Raw genomic sequence first — 17,592 nt, forward strand, 5'->3', positions numbered from 1 at the left:
TGCTGCTGCCTGCCCGCTGAGTAAAAATTTCCCACGGTAGACTCACGATACACAGTGTATCGTGAGTCTTGCGTGGGAATTTTTAACTCAGCGGGCAGGCAGCAGCAGATTGTCGCTCCCTTCAGTTTCACTCCACCTACACCCCTCTGCTTCCCGGCCATGTGTGTGACCCCTTCCCTCCCCTCTCCAGCTCCCCGCCCATTGCACCGGCGCGGGGGCTTTGCACTGTCTTCACGTCGGCGATGCCAGCATGTCAGTGCCCGTCACCGGAGACGTCAGGACCAACGGGACACCGACCCCCAGGCCCACTGCAAGCACGGAGATCCTAGAGGCCCACAGCCAGCAGCAGCCCAACCCCGTTCCAACTCCAGAGGAAAACTGCAAACTGGCCGGAGACGTCAGGACCACCAGAAGCCGCTCCCCGATGGGCCGCTACGGCGACAAGTGGCAGTTCGCCCACAGCCCGAGCTGTGCCCCCTCATCGGGACACCGACCACCAGGCCCACTGCAAGCACGGAGATCCCAGATCAGCAACTCCAGCCCAGCCCGCTCCAACTCCAGAGGAACACGCTCCCCGTAGGGGCAGAAGCTGATGGTGTGCAAGGTACGTCTTGTTCTTGGGGTGGCGCAGCTCGGGCTGTGGGCGAACTGCCACTTGTCGCCGTAGCGGCCCATCGGGGAGCGGATTCCTCTGGAGTTGGAGGGGGAGGGGGGTATTGTGCTGTTTGATCGCCCCCTGCTATCCCAGGGACAGGGAGACACAGCGGCTTTTGAGAATGGTGGGCAATCACTTCCAAAGTTCTGCCCACACAGTCAGTACACCTCTCCTACACTTGTCTCCCGCACTAAGATCATCTCGCAGAGAATGATCCCAGCCTAACCCTCCCTATTCTCTCCTATTCTGCAAGAAAAAACTACATTGAAGACTCAAACTCGCGATCGAGTAACTGCCGGGATCGAGGCGCAAACTCGCGACCTTGCGGATATGAGCCGAGCACTCTACCACTGAGCCAGCCGTTAAAATCTACGCTAAAAATCTTCCATTCCGAAAGCCGAAAAATTCCGAATTACGAAAAGTGTCTGGTCCCAAGGCTTTCAGATAAATGGTTGTGCACCTGTAGATGAAAATGTCCCAAAAAGTAATTCAATCATCATAAACATAAGGGGTGGCACTGAGGCGCAGTGGTAGAGTTGCTGCCTTACAGCACCAGAGACCCGGGTTCGATCCTGACTCCAGGTACTGTCTGTATGGAGTTTGTACGTTCTCCTCGTGACCGCGTGGGTTTTCTCCGGGTGCTTTGGTTTTGCACAGGTTTGTAGGTTTATTGACTTCTATATAGATTTGTAAATTGTAGGATGGTGCTAGTGTATGGGGATCACTGGTCAGTATGGACTCGGTGGGCCAAAGGGCCTCTTTCCACGCTGTATCTCGAAACTAAACTAAATGTTAAAATAATAGTAATTACTAGACTAAGTTGGGTCCCAGCATCACACGGGAGGGCTGGTCACCCAACAGAGAGACTGGGCAGTAGAGAGAATTGCGATTTTAAAAAAAACATTAATATCTCTCAGATTTTTCATCGGTGGGAAAAATCCTCTGGTCCAGTCCGGCGGAGGGGGGCTCTGAGTGAGGTGTCCAAAAATGACGGCCGTAAGTGGCGCTGTTCTCTCGGAAATCACGACGCAGTGAGTCAAAAGCGGTCAAGGACTTACTTTTAGTAATATAGATTTACAGTGCAGACAGAGGGACAGGGAAGCCAAAAAATGAAGAATGCGGTGGGTGTTCTGCTCAGCACAATGGCTGGAAAATGGCCAAGGAATTGAACTAATTCCGGCGTTTAACCCACGGAACTGATTCACGGCCGTGTCCCTGAGCGAGGTCTGACTCAAAGACGGCCCTTTAGTATCCAGATATAAATGGTAGCGTTGGTTTTTAGTTTTAGAGATACAGCATGGAAACAGACCCTTTAGCCCAACAAGTCCACGTCGACCGACTGATCAACTGTTCACACTAATTATTCCACTACACGCTCGGGGCAATTTACAGAAGCCAATTAAACTACAAATCTGTACGTCTTTGGGATGTGGGAGGAAACCCCCCTTCCGGCCATGGGGAGAACGTGCAACCTTCACATAGACAGCACCCGAGGTCAGGAACAAACCCGGATCTCTACCGCTGTGCCATGGTGCTGCCCAGGTACTGTTTGAAAATATAATTACACATATTCCATTCTAGTTTTGCTCTTTTAGTTTCGTTTGGAAATACAGAGTGGAAACAGGCCCTTCGGCCCACCAAACCTGTGCTGACCAGCGACCACCCCACACACTGGCACCATCCTACCCACTAGGGACAATTCACAATTTTCACCGAAGCCAATCAACCCACAAACCTGCACACGTCTTTGGAGTGTGGGAAGAAACCGGAGCACCTGGAGAAAATGCACACGGTCACAGGGAAAACATACAAACTCCGAACAGACAGCACGCATAATCAGGATCGAACCCGGCTCTCTGGCACTGTATAGCAGCAACTCTACCGCTTCTCGAAGTTAAACAACAACGGAGCATTTATATACATGAATGTTCTCGATAGCTAGTTTTATTTCCTTTGCCTACTAAGACTTCAATAGATTGGGTACACGACACGCTTCACTGTTTCATTTTAAGTTGATTTTCAAAGATCTGCGGTAACATCAAAACAGCCAATGCAGAAAAATTCTGACATCCATAAATTGGAGCTTTTTTTAATATTACACGTTACATTTAAGATGGATCGCTGAGACTCAGATTTCAAATTCCACGTTGACTCTTTAATCATTAAACATACATTGCAACCATAGAATAAAAGTTTTGCAATGGCCTTTTCAAATTAACCAGTTGGCATTACACAAACCCATTTGCATCGAATTTAGGGTTGGCTGCATGGCTCACTTTGCAGAATCCCTGCATTGATTTAATATTCGACTTTGCCCTGCAAAATGTAGGCTTCCGAACTCATTCTTTTTGAAACCTGCTGTCTGTTATTATAACACAGTAATGTGAAAATATCTCTTACATACTAAAAATGGATTTAACTCTTTTGGACATTAATTATCTAAGACTTGCAATAATCTCTGCACAATTACATAACAGCATGGCATAATTCGAAACATAATTAAAAATGAATAACACAATGTAATCGCTATTTTCAATCCTTTAGTTTTAACTCCAAATATGCCATTTGAATTGAAAGGTGACATCCTTTTGAAATTCATTTCTATAATTAAATAGTTGAATCACATTTTCAAGAAATAGAAAGAACTGCAAGAAGTCGTTGAGATACAGAATACAACTGTTAAAATACTTTCTGCCTCATCATTGGAGTTTAGAATTAGGTTAAAAAAAATCAGCCAATCCCCCTTCTGAAGAAAAACAATCTCCTAGATTGCCATTGGTCCAGAGGAAAGATAATTAATAAATAAATCAGTGATTGTAAGTCAAGTACTACATTTAGTCCAACTGATGCTGGGTGACTGGAATAAATGGTAAGACAGCAACACAGCAGGTATGTCCATATGTTTAGTGGCATTTGCTTCACTATTTTGTTAATTCACGGTGGAACAATTAACATTGGTATGTTCCAGGGTGGTGTAATACTTACTGAAAATATGGCTTGGCAGTTCTAACTATACGTAATAATCAACAATGGGCATTTAAATGATTTATTTTGACATTATAAACCGTGAGTAGTTTAAAGCAAAAAAGAAAAATCACGCTTTTTATTCAGATGTAAAATGTTGAGGTGCAATTTTGCTGGTGTTATTTGGCGCGAACGACGCTATAGTCCGATAACTCTTAACATTTCTCTTTGAATCCTTAACCCAATTACCGAGAAAACTGTGCTAATATGTTGCTCTTTCCGAATCCTGTTTGGTATATCAATGGCCAGTACAAAATAATCTAATGGGAGTGCTAATGGTAGTGTTCATACATTTATCAACATAATTATTTCCTCCAGTTATGATTATATATAATACAAATGATTGTGTATAAGATGGGTTCTTGTATATATATATATATATATATACAATTATTGTACATAATATTGAATATTCTATGTATACAATATGATGAACATTTATAATACTGAATTGTAGGCTTAACAACTTTGAAATTTACTTGGGAGTAATAAGAACTGTTAAACTCTACCGCTGTGCAAAAGAAGCGACAACTATTTGATTTCAGTAGTTTTAAAGAACCTAAAGGGCAGAGTTACAAAATACTCTAGTTACATTTTGCAACAAAGACTTGAGTTGTTATTGGGTAACTTGGTTTTTGGTTACCCCAACGAACGTCAAATAACCCTTTGCCATTAACATATTGCACTAGCATGGATATGCTCGTACCACTAAGTGTTCAGCACAATAGTGAGTCTGTTTGTGTCTTTCTATTGCACTTTATACAAGTGGAACAGAGAACTGCTCAGTGATACCTGAGTTAGGCTATTGCTTTGAGAAACACATAATATCGGCTCCATTGGAAGTCATATGACCAAAAATCAACAATCAAAGGCAAATGGCAAATATTTGGTTTCTCCCTTTTCACTTGTGAATAGGGACTGTAAAGGATGTTAATGATCATTATCTGCTATTTGAAATGGTGAATTACACTGTTATTTTGTGCTTTTCTTTTTGAACTGCCCCCAGGCAAAATTTAATTTCTGTTAATGTATAATATGAATAATTCAACAATGACAAACAATGATGGCACAAGAAACTGCAGATGCTGGAACCTTGAGCAACTGTTGCACTAATATTGGGGTTGGTGCTCTCATTGAGTACAGTGGTTTATCTATTCTGCACTGTGTTTACAAGCCTTTTGAGCTGCTGAAAGTAAGAATTTCATTGTTCCGTTTCGGTACATTTGACAATTAAACATTCTTGACTTTTGACTATCGTTTTTATTTAATTTATTGATCTCTTTCTTTGAGAAGTGGATATGCTGCAAAGCATCAGGATGATATAAACCTCCAGAACAAAACAAAGTTGTGGCCTGTTCACGTTTAAGTAATTTGTGTTAAACGTTTATTGAACAATAAAAACAAAATGACAATGGTTTCTGAAATACAATTTACTTTTCTTTAGTCCTGCACTATTAAAACATTTACTCATCTTTGTTTTCAGCTGGAGAAAATGTTTAGTCCTTCATGGCATACCAAACTGCTGTTGTTCCTCTTCATAGCACAAATGTCTGCAAAAGATGAGTTCAAGAAAGATGAAGATTTCATACGAGCTCTAATCCCAACCTCAACTGCATCTGCAGAAGAACTTGGTACTGATTATGTGGACCTTTCATCTGAAAGCTCCACGTTGAAGTCGACATCTCTACGTCTAGTTGACACCTTCCCAACGGTGCCTCCATTTGAAGATAATGGAAACTTTACTGTCGATTCAGACGAGTTCCTGTTTAATTGCTGCGATTGCTGCCCGCCCATACCAGGACAAAAGGGAGACCCGGGAGAGTCAGGAAAAGCAGGTGACCATGAAAGAGTGGTAGAAATATCTAGTCAATCTTCCACAACCTCTTTTGAGCCAGTGCTCCTCAACACATCTTGCTCATTGTCATCATTGTCATCAATATATATCACATTTATATTTAAAAAAAACTGCATTAAAGAGCCATAGTCATACACCATGGAAACAGGCCCTTCTACCCAACGCCTATGGCAACCTAAATGCTTCACCTACACTAGTCCCACCTGCCTGCATTTGGCAATATCACTCTAAACCTGTCCTCTCCAGGTACCTATTCATATGTCTTTTAAATGTGGTTATAGTACCTGCCTCAACCACCTCCTCTGGCAGCTCATTCCATATACCCACGACCCATTGTGTGAAAAAAGCCACCATTCAGGTTCCTATTAAATGTTTCCCCTCTCACCTTAAACCTGTGTCTTCTGGTTCTTGATGCTTGAGTTATGCATGAGTTTGGTCACCCATGCTCTAAGTTATGTGATGCATGAATGCCCTCATCATCTTGGTCTAACTTGGTGCAAAACTCTGGGCAGCTTTGGTCTATGCACTCACATTTGCCATAAATGAAGTTGAAAACATTAAGATTCCAATTATGTAAGCTCCTTAAACAGATGGAGCAAAGGATATTATCATTTCTTGTATCTTGGTTGAAGGCAAGCAGAGCTAAATGTGAATGACAACCGTATCCTAAGGCAGCCTGCAACTCAATAATGCCACCCCTGGTTGCCTGCACATGATGAGAGTTACACCATTTATTCCGAAATGTTTTAACATGTAATATGAAAGGCAGCTGTATTAACATGAAAGAAAAATGGAAGTAAAGAACTGCAGATGATGGAATTCTGAAATAAAAACAGAAAATGCTGGAAACACACAGCAGGTCAGGCAGCATCTGAGGAAGAAGTTTCACCATGTAAATTGTCCCTAGTGTGCGCAAGATAGTGTTAATGTTCTGTGATCGCTGGTCAGTGCGCATTCGGTGGGCCAAAGGGGCTATTTCCACGCTGTATCTCTAAACTAAACCAAACTAAACTAAACTAAACTAAACTAAACTAAGCTACTCCATCAGTCTGAAGAAAGGTTCTGTTCCAAATCGTTGGGGTAAAGTGATGCGGTTACAGGGACTAGGTGCTAACTCCACAACTGAGTGCATTGGAGGCTAGACTTGAATGCAGGCTGTTGGAGCTGGGAGACAGTTGCACAAACCGCAATGGCAGTGGACCATACCCAACGGGTTTCTGCATGCCCTTCATCGACCATTTTGAGATACCTAAGCAGTGAAAGACTTCATTAGACAAACAGGTTAACAAATGGGCAAAAGGTATAGAAGTGTGAAAACGCACACTTCCAGATTCAGGGGCAGTTTCTTCCCAGCTGTTGTCACGCAAGTGAACCATCCTACCGCAACTTGAGAGCAGTCATGAACTACTATCTACCTCATTGGTGACCCTCAGACTATCTTTGACTGGACTTTATTGGCTTTATCTTGCAATAAATATTATTCCCTTATCATGTATCTGTACACCATGTGTGGTTCGATTGTAATACTGTATTGTCTTTCCGCTGACTGGTTAGCACGCAACAAAAGCTTTTCACTGTACCTCGGTACACGTGACAATAAACTACTGCTGAAACTCAAACAGAGTTGGAATGAGGTCCCTTCCAATATTGCCAACTAACAATTGTGGTTACTTTATTACTGTATGGTTTGATGAAATTGTCTGCATTGTCTCATAATGACAACACAGAAATGTTTCAGAATTTTCAACTCAACACTTATTATGTTGTAATTTTTTTCACAGGACCATCAGGTGGAAAAGGAGATCAAGGGGTAGAGGGCTTGCCTGGGGCTACAGGGTCATCTGGCATAAAAGGTTCTGAGGGAGAAAGAGGTAAGCTAAATATGACATCCCTGTCCATGATTTGACCAGTTGCCTTGTTCTTTAGGTACCAAAGGCACTAACATCATTGGAATTTGGTACTGATTCTGAAGGGCACATTTGCAGTTTACTTGAGCAGCACATCAAATTGACTAGTATGCTTATGAGGTATCTGACATGTATAAGGGCATCGCTGGAGATTGGAAGTATATCATGCGTGTCGCTGATTTGATAGCTTCCCTGTCAAACTGGGTCGAGCCAATATATTTAGCTCACTGTGTAAACTATGCATAGGAAGCTTGATCTAACCTGTAGGAAGAAATCCCACTTGCATTATTTAAAGAGATCTTCACATTCAAATAGTTTTGGGAGTATACTGTAACTAGGTTGGGATGTATAAAATCATGAGAGGAATAAATTGTGTAGATGCACAGAATCTCTTGCCCAGAGTCGAGGAATCGGGAACCAGAGGACATAGGATGAAAGTGAAGGGGAAAAGATCTAATAGGAATCTGAGGGGTAATTTTTTCACATAAAGGGTGATGGGGTGTATGGAATAAGCTGCCAGAGGAGGAAGTTGAGGCTTGGACTATCACAAAGTTTAAGACAATATTAGACAGGTACATGGATAGGACAAGTTTGGAGGGATATGGACCAAATGCAGGCAGGTGGGACTAGTTTAGCTGGGACATGTTGGCCAGTGTGGGCAAGTTGGGCTGAAGGGCCTGTTTCCACACTATATCACTCTATGACTCTATGACTATTGAATGGAGATTGTTATTTCAAAAACAGTGCAGGAAGACAACTTTGAAGGAAGAGATGTCATAAGGTCTTAAGTGTTAGTAGAATTAGGCCATTCGGCCCATCAAGTCTACTCCGCCATTCAATCATGGCTGATCCATCTCTCCCTCCAAACCCCATTCTCCTGCCTTCTCCCCATAACCTCTAACACTGTACTAATCAAGAATCTATCTATCTCTGCCTTAAAAATATCCACTGACCTGACCTCCACAGCCTTCTGTGACAATACGTGTCGGAATATTATCTGTGCCAAAAAATGGAAGTTTGTCTGCAGATCTTCTGGCCCTCCAATGAGAGCAGACAGAGGAGGACAGAGCTCCAGGAAGGCCAAGTTGACAGAAAGGTAGAAGGAGGAGGAAGAAGAGATGTTCTGCTGGTGTCTAAACAGCTTAAACAGGCCCTTCGGCCCACCAAGTCCGTGCCAAACAGTGATACACTAACTCTATCCCTATCCCACACACTAGAGACAATTTACAATTTACAGAAGCCAATTAACCTACAAATCTGTACGTCTTTGGAGTGTGGGAGGACACCAGAGCACTGGGTGTGCGGGTCTGTGGGTTAATTGCCCTTTCAATTGCCACTAATGTGTGGGATGAGAAAGTGGGATAACATCATGTGAATGGATGATCGATGGTGGGTGTGGACACGTTGGGCTTGTTTCCATGTTGTATCACTAAACTAAACTAAACTTTGAATTAATTGCCTTTTCCTTGAGTAGAGAGCAGGTGCACCCCAAATGTGATACGTGCAGTGAATTGTGACTCTTGCCAGCTACAGGTTCATACAATGATCTTAAGGCCAAAAGACTTAGTGTCATTGTGGTCTTCACATCCATTGTAGGGTGGTCCAACATGGCTCTACAAATGAAACTTGGTTTGATGCAAGCCGACAGACCTCAGCACTGGCCTCTGGTGAACCTCACCCTTTGGGGGGTATAGCAGCGCAGTGGTAGAGCTGCAGTTACAGCCCCCAGAGACCCGGGTTCGATCCTCACTCCGGGTGCTGTCTGTACGGAGTTTGTACGTTCTCCCCGTGAACACGTGGATTTTCTCCGTGTGCTCCCGTTTCCACCCACACTCCAAAGACATGCGGCTTTATAGGTTAATTGGCTTCTGTAAATTGTCCGTAATGTGCAGGATAGAACTAATGTGAATGGGTGATCAGTGGTCAGTGTGGACTTGGTGGGCCGTAAGGCCTATTTCCACGCTGTATCTCTAAACAAAACTAACCTAAACTAAACAGGATGGATGCTTTGGTTGTTATTTACATGTCAGGTACAACAATTTGAGGAAGGACATCCTTGTGATTGAGGCAGTGCGGCGTAGGTTCACGAGATTGATCCCTGGGATGGCGGGACTGTCATATGAGGATTGAAAAGACTAGGCTTGTATTCACTGGAGTTTAGAAGGATGAGGGGGATCTTATAGAAACATATAAAATTATAAAAGGACTGGACAAGCTAGATGCAGGAAAAATTTTCCCAATGTTGGACGAGTTCAGAACCAGGGGCCACAGTCTTAGAATAAAGGGGAGGTCATTTAAGACTGAGGTGAGAAAAAACTTTTTCACCCAGAGAGTTGTGAATTTATGGAATTCCCTGCCACAGAGGGCAGTGGAGGCCAAGTCACTGGATGGATTTAAGAGAGAGTTATATAGAGCTCTAGGGGCTAGTGGAGTCAAGGGATATGGGGAGAAGGCAGGCACGGGTTATTGATAGGGTACGATCAGCTATGATCACAATGAATGGCGGTGCTGGCTCGAAGGGCCAAATGGTCTCCTCCTGCACCTATTTTCTATGTTTCTATCTATGTTTCTATAACAAGCATCGGGTAGAATTGGCAGAGATTACATGTATATCTACAACTCAAGGTCATGTTTGAAAGTGTGATCCCGTTTCCCTTTTAGTATATTTTCAGAAGGAATTCCATGTTAATAAATCTTTCCTATTGACAAATTATCCTTTTTTTTGGTTGAAGTTACTTATTACTGAACTTTCATACATGGCACAATTTAATAGGGCAAATGTTGCTTTCATGGTTTAAATCAAGATGCTCTTGTGTTTAGGACCTAAAGGAGACCGTGGTCTGGATGGATTTGATGGGCTTCCAGGATTTATAGGAAAACCAGGGGCGAAAGGTATGGTAATGAAAATGCTACAATACATACGGTCTGTAATAGATCCAACCACAAGATCATTGTATGTAGGCGTAGTCTAATGAAATGCCCCTTTAAGATGCGAGATCTCAAGTAATAACAGCTGATTTTAATATCAACTATTTTAATTAAAGGCATTTTAGTTTATAATAAATGGCTGATTATTATTTACTGCATTCGCTGCAGAAGATAAAACAAACATCTCCGAAAATAACATATCTTCATTTGCTCCTATTCCCAAACAAAACACTTACTACAAAACCAAGAATTTTGATTTTGGTTTAAACAATGGCAGTATGCAGTATCTCGAAAGAGCTGCTAGAGGTAACTATAGAAATGACAGAAATGGATACAGTTATGACTTTTAAAAGATATTTGGATGGATATATGGATAGGAAGGGTTTACAAGGCTATTGGGCAAATGCAAGGAACTAGGCCGAGCTCAACAATCCAACTTGGTCAGCCTGGACAAGAGGGGCCTAACGGCCTGCGTCTGTGCTGTGCTATTCTAGGACTTCATCTCTGATGCCAAGCAACATAAACACATAGATAGACACAAAAAGCTGGAATAACTCAGCGGGACTGGCAGCACCTCTGGAGAGAAGGTAATAGGTGACGTTTTGGGTCGCAACCCTTCTTCAGACATAGAAACATAGAAACATAGAAAATAGGTGCAGGAGTAGGCCATTCGGCCCTTCGAGCCTGCACCGCCATTCAATATGATCATGGCTGATCATCCAACTCAGTATCCTGTACTGTCCCTTACTCCAGCTTTTTGTGTCTATCTTCAGTTTAAACCAGCATCTGCAGTTCCTTCCCAAACATAAACATATATAAGATAAAAGGGGTAGGAGGATTCCAGCCACCCACTCAACCCCCCCTGTTCATATGATCATGGCTGATCGACTCAGACACCAACTCAATTTCATTACACCTTGATCTTTCAACATTGTATCCATTTCCTCTTTAAATGCCTCCTCTGATCATTTGAGATCCTCTCACTCATGGAAACATCTCAATATCCACTCATAGGTTTAAAGGGAGAGCAGAAGGATTTAATAGGACTCAGAGGGACAACCTATTCATGCAGAGGATGGTGGGTATACGGAACAAGCTGCCAGAGGCAGTTACAATAACATTTAAAAGCAATTATGAACACATATGATTTTAAATGTTTCAATAAAACCTACTCATTGTTCTTCTCCAAAAAGAACAAATCTTTTTTTAGCTGTTTGTGATAGGATAATCCTCTCATCCCAGGAACTAGATCAGTGAATCTCTTCTGGACTGCCCCCCTAAGCTAGTAAACTGTTCTTAAATAAGCAGACCAAAGCTGTCTGCAGCACAGCACAATATACCATTTGCCACTTATTCACCTGCTACACCTACACGCTGACCTTTTGCGTTTCGTGCAGAACAGCTAGAGCTTTCTGTATACTTCTCGTTTGCAATCTTTGTCCACATAGGTAATAGCTGTTTTTTCGTTCCTGTTTTGACATAATACCTCGCGTTAATCCTGAAATTCCGTTCCCTCCAAATACTTGAAAAACTTCAACCTCACTGCCATCCACTTTCAATGGATGTGGATTCAATGGATCCAACATCCACATTCCACAAAGGACCCACATTCAATGGATCCAACATTTTCAGCACACTGTGTGATGTTACCACCAAACATGCTTTCCTGCAAAGGGCATGTCCTAGGAGCAGATGCCTTTGTGCCACATCATCTCTCCTTCCATTACCATCTCCCAACAACCACCTCTCCTGTTCCTGGCATCGTCCCATGCAAGCAACAGGGTTAAACTGGCCATTTGACTTTCTCCATTTTGACTGCCATGGGCACAAATGTTTTTGGGTGAAGTATCGATTTATTGCACTTATTTCAATTGAGTATGTGGCACCTGGTCCCTATAATAAGGTCTTCTCTACATTGCAAGACCACCAGCTGTTGCTTTGCGCTAGAACGTCTCTTGTCATTTAATCTCTAATTCCCTTTTTCTTTTTTACTTTACCTTCATCTTTCCCTCGCTCTCATACCTTGCTTTTCTTCTTTCCTATTGTTGATGAAAGGATACTGACTTGAAATGGTCAGTTTGATTTTGTTGGCTTTTGTTGATGGTTCAGTTTGGAGTTGCCAATGCTTGATTGTTGAAACAGCAGGGAGACTGGAACAGTTCCAGGAACGTATTTCAAATGCAGAAGCTCCAGAATTATTGACAGATTCAGGACACTGGGGGATAACAACCCTCTCCGTTTGTTCCTTCAGTGAAGTCTTGTTGAGTTCCTCATCTTTACTTTGGGCATTGACGCCTTTGATTCGGCACCAGGGTCCCAGAATTGTAGGACACTGGATCAAGAGACAAAGGGAAAGATTTTGGTGTTATTCCTTCTTTATTTTTTCTTTAGAACATAGAACATGGAACATAGAACAGTGCAGCACAGAAACAGCCCCTTCGACCCACGTTCTCAGCGAGAATGTACAAACTCTGTGCAGACAGCACCCATAGTCGGGATTGAACCCGCGTCTCTGGCACTGTATAGCCGCAACTCTACCGCTGCACCACCGTGCCGCCCCCATACCTTGCAGGAGTGAGAACCTCCTCTCCCTTTTCCATACCTCCTAGGGGTAGCAATTGGACAGGACTCTTTATTCGAAATGGACTTTAAAAAAAAAAAAACGAAATAAATAACCAAAGGGTTTTGAAAGATGCAAGATGAAATTTCAATCATTTTCTCCTTGAACATTTAAAATTGCAGTGTAAATTAGCAGGATATGAACATAGTTACAATTACTGAAGGATGTGTCATTGATAAACTAATAGTAAGCTGTACGTTTTCTGTTGACTTGTGAGGAGCTTGGCATACTTAATCTACAGCTCGGAATCGATAATCATGATAGAACTTAGTGCATAGAACAGCACAGCACAGGAACGGGTCCTTTGGCCCACAATGTTTGTGCCCAACATTATGACAATGGATCTCATCAGCCTGTACATGACCCATGTCCATCTATTCCTTGCACTTCCACGTGCCGATCTAAGAGCCTCTTAAACACCGCTACTGTATCTGTCTCCACCACCGCTCCTGGCAATGTGTTCCAGGCCCCCTGCACTCTCTGTGTAAAAATACTTGTCCCGCGAATCTCCATCAAACTTTCTCCCTCTCACCTTATAACACTGCCCTCTAGTGTTAGACATTTCCACCCTGGGAAAAAAAAGTTCTAAAAAACATAGAAACTTAGAAAAATAGGTGCAGGAGTAGGCCATTTGGTCCTTCGAGCCAGCACCGCCATTCAATATGATCATGGCTGCTCATCTCAAATCAGTACCCCGTTCCTGCTTTTTCTAAATCTCCCTTGATTCCTTTAGCCATAAGAGCTAAATCCAACTCTCTCTTGAAAGCATCCATTGAATTGGGCTCCTGTGGCAGAGAATTCCACTGATTCACAACTCTTTGGGTGATTTTTTTCTCCTCATTTTAGTTCTAAATGGCCTACCCCTTATTCTTAAACTGTAACCCCTGATTCTGGACTCCCCCAACATCGGGAATAGTTTTCCTGCATCTAGCCTGTCCAATCCGTTAAGATTTTATATGTTTCTATAAGACATCCTCTCATCCTTCTAAATTCCAGTGAATACCAGCCCAGTCGACCCATTCTTTCATCATATGTCAGTCCGGCCATCCCCGAAATTAACCTGGCAAACCTACGCTGCACTCCCTCAATAGCAAGAATGTCCTTCCTCAAATTTATGAACCTGGCAGTCTCACCAGGTCCATGTACAACTGCAGTAGGACCTCCTTGCTCCTCAACTCAAATCCTCTCACAATAAAGGCCAACATGCCATTAGTTTTTTTCACTGCCTGCTTTACCTGCATGCTTATCTTCAGTGACTGATGTACAAGGACACCCAGGTCTCGTTGCACCTCCCCTTTTCCTAATCTGACACCATTCAGATAATAATCTACCTTCCTGTTCTTGCCACCAAAGTGGATAACCTCACATTTATCCACATTATACTGCATCTGCCATGTATCTGCCCACTCACCAAACCTATCCAAGTCACCCTGCAGCATAGCATCCTCCTCGCAGTTCACACTGCCACCCAGCTTTGTGTCATCCGCAAACATGGAGATGTCACATTTAATTCCCTCGTAAAAAAACGTTAATATATATTGTAAATAACATGGGTCCCAGCACTGAGCCTTGAGGCACCCCACTAATCACTGCCTGCCATTCTGAAAAGAACCCATTCATTCCTACTCTTTGCTTCCTGTCTGCCAACCAGTTCTCTATACATGCCAATATAGTACCCCCAATACCATGTGCTCTAATTTTGCACACTAATCTCTTGTGTGTGACCTTGTTAAAGGCTTTTTGAAAGTCCAGATACACCACATCCACTGGCTCTCCCTTATCCATTCTGCTTATTACATCCTCAAAAAATTCCAGATTCAAGCATGACTTCCCCTTCATAAATCCATGCTGATTTTGACCGATCATGTCACTGCTTTCCAAATGCACTGCTATAACATCTTTAATAATCGACTCAAGCTTCTTCCCCACTACCGGAGATCTCGGAGAAAACCCATGCGGTGAAGGGGAGAATGTACAAGCTCTCTACAGACAGCAACCCGTAGTCAGGATGGAACCCGGGTCTCTGGCGCTGTAAGGCAGCAACTCTACCGCTGTGCCACTGTGCCACAGTAGTAACCCGTCACGATCATCGGTAAAATGGCTGTGAGAAATAATAAATAGAAATAACATGTCTATAAAAAAATAACTACAGATGCTGGTTTATCCCAAAGATAGACACAAAGGGCTGGAGTAACTCAGTAAAACTCCATACAGACAGCCACCCGTAGTCGGGATCGAACCCGGGTCCCCTGTGCTGCAAGCTCTGGAAGGCAATAACTCTACCGCTGCACCACCATGCCACACCGGTGGTTCCCCTACACCAGGACCACCTGGGTTACCTCAAGATTCCACTTAGAATTTGATTGCTTCTTTTCTGTCAGGACAATTTCACCAAATATGCCTCAGACTTCTCATGCAAATTGGTTCATATCAATAAATAAACTGCTTTGATCAACCTTTTTTTGTATCGTATACATATAAAGTATGTGATAAAAACAAGATTAGATTCAGATTAGTTTATTGTCTTCTACAACAGGGTGCAATGAAATTCCTTGCTTGCATGGAGCTCATAAACACACAACATGTATAATAATGTTAGACACAATAGTAAATACAATGAAGAAAGCAAAGCAGTAGGCTGGTGCAAAGATTGGAATGCAACATAAAATGTTTGCTACCCTCTGCCGTGATGTTAGTGCGAATAATTGATCAAGAAATGAATATGAAATTCAGCGGCTTATCATTTCTCCTTTATCTCAATTAATGTGCTTTATAACAGAATATCCATTGTTTTTTTTGTAATTCTACTTTCTCGATTAGGAAGGGCATCAAAAGTTTTAGGGAGAAGGCGGGAGAATGTGGTTGAGAGGGAAAAATGGATCGGTCTTGATTGAATGGCGGAGTAGACTCGATGGGCTGAATGGCCTAATTCTGCTCCGATATCCTATCGTCTTATGAAATGTGCTTCTGGATTAGTATTATCATATTAGACGCAAGTAACTTGTGAATACTTCCGAAGATTCTCCCAGCCATCTTTGTGTTTCTTTTTTTATTTCAGGTGAGCAAGGAACAAAAGGCAATAAAGGAAACATTGGCTTCCCCGGATTTAAAGGGGATAAGGGAGACAAAGGAGGTCTTTGTGAAAACGGAACCAAAGGAGATAAGGGGGACCTAGGTGAAGTGGGCAAAATGGGGCTAAGTGGACAAAAAGGTGAGACGGGTGAGAGAGGAGATATGGGAGAGAAAGGCGACTGTGGGGATGATGGCGAGAAGGGAAGTTTAGGAGAAGCCGGTTTACAAGGTGAGAAGGGTGACAAAGGAGAAAACGGGGAGCCGGGGACTGATGGCACCAAAGGAAACGATGGAATTGGTGGAGAGAAGGGAGATCAGGGACTAAAGGGAGACAAAGGTGTGCGAGGATTACAGGGGCTGAAAGGATTAGTGGGACCAAAGGGAAGAGACGGTGGAAGAGGTCTGCGTGGGAGAAAAGGTGGTCCTGGACCAAAGGGTGCGCCAGGACAAAAGGGCAAGGATACAACGATCACGCCATCCGCATTTAGTGTAGGATTGTTGCCAAATAAGTCCTTCCCTCCAGTCGACACGCCAATAAAATTTGAGAAGATTTTCTACAATGACCAGGATGCCTACAACCCAGAAACTGGAAAGTTTCACTGCAGTATTGGTGGGGTTTACCTCTTTTCCTATCATTTGACGGTGAGAAGTAGACCGATAAGAGTTAGTCTGGTAAGAAATGGCACTCGGATCCTGAAGAGCAGAGATGCAATATTTGGACAAGATATAGACCAGGCTTCTGGCATGACAATTCTCAAGTTGCAGCCCAGCGATGAGATCTGGCTGATGATAACCCGAGAGTGGAATGGTGTGTTTGCCAGCAACGATGATGATAGCACATTCACAGGATTCATTTTGTATCAAGCCTAGACTATATATATATATATATATATATATATATATATATATATAATTGGTGGAATTTTATATAATTCCATCATTTTGCAGCCACCTTCAAACACTGTTGAATGTACTGCTGGTCTTAGATCTAGTTCTCGCTGGGTCAAAGAATGAAATAGTCAATATTTGAAATAATCATAAAAATGAAAGTAATTTCTTTGATCTTTGTTTTGAATATATTTGACACTGTACTGAGTACACGACATTAGTTTATTAAATCAATAAAGACAGTGAGGATTTGGCATTTAGTTGATTTTCTTTGCAGCAATTTTATACCATCGGTTTGCACTAGGCATGTATCTGTAGTGAAATACTGGTTGCCTGCCATCCAATACATCAGGGGTCGGCAACCTATGGCCCACGGGCCGTATCCGGCACGTGACCCGAAATCATCCGGCCCGCAGGCGGTTTTTTTTTAATTAGTTTTCGCGACCTGGGAATTGCAGTCTGTCCCTGGGATGCGAGCTGATCTGGGCGCTATAGCCAGTCCTGGGGCACGCAGGCGACCTGGGCGCTACAGCCAGTCCCGGGGCACGCGAAGGACCTGGGAACTGCAGAAAACTAATTGAAAAACACGTGCAAACTAATGCGAAAAACAACACCAAGTGTCACACTATGGCGATAGATGTGG

General features: G+C 42.8%; 1 protein-coding gene across 1 annotated transcript; it reads left to right on the forward strand.

Annotated features, from left to right (window-relative positions):
- The first annotated feature begins 3,483 nt into the window (after positions 1-3,483).
- On the forward strand, positions 3,484-16,932 carry LOC116979601 (otolin-1-like). The gene is made up of 5 exons (XM_033031191.1): positions 3,484-3,544; positions 5,163-5,514; positions 7,316-7,405; positions 10,262-10,333; positions 16,048-16,932. The coding sequence occupies exons 2-5, from the start codon at positions 5,172-5,174 to the stop codon at positions 16,929-16,931; spliced, it is 1,389 nt and encodes a 462-aa protein (XP_032887082.1). The 5' UTR covers positions 3,484-3,544; positions 5,163-5,171; the 3' UTR covers position 16,932.
- Positions 16,933-17,592: the final 660 nt, after the last annotated feature.

The sequence above is a fragment of the Amblyraja radiata genome, chromosome 13, assembly GCF_010909765.2.
Source record: "Amblyraja radiata isolate CabotCenter1 chromosome 13, sAmbRad1.1.pri, whole genome shotgun sequence".
NCBI lineage: Eukaryota > Metazoa > Chordata > Chondrichthyes > Rajiformes > Rajidae > Amblyraja > Amblyraja radiata.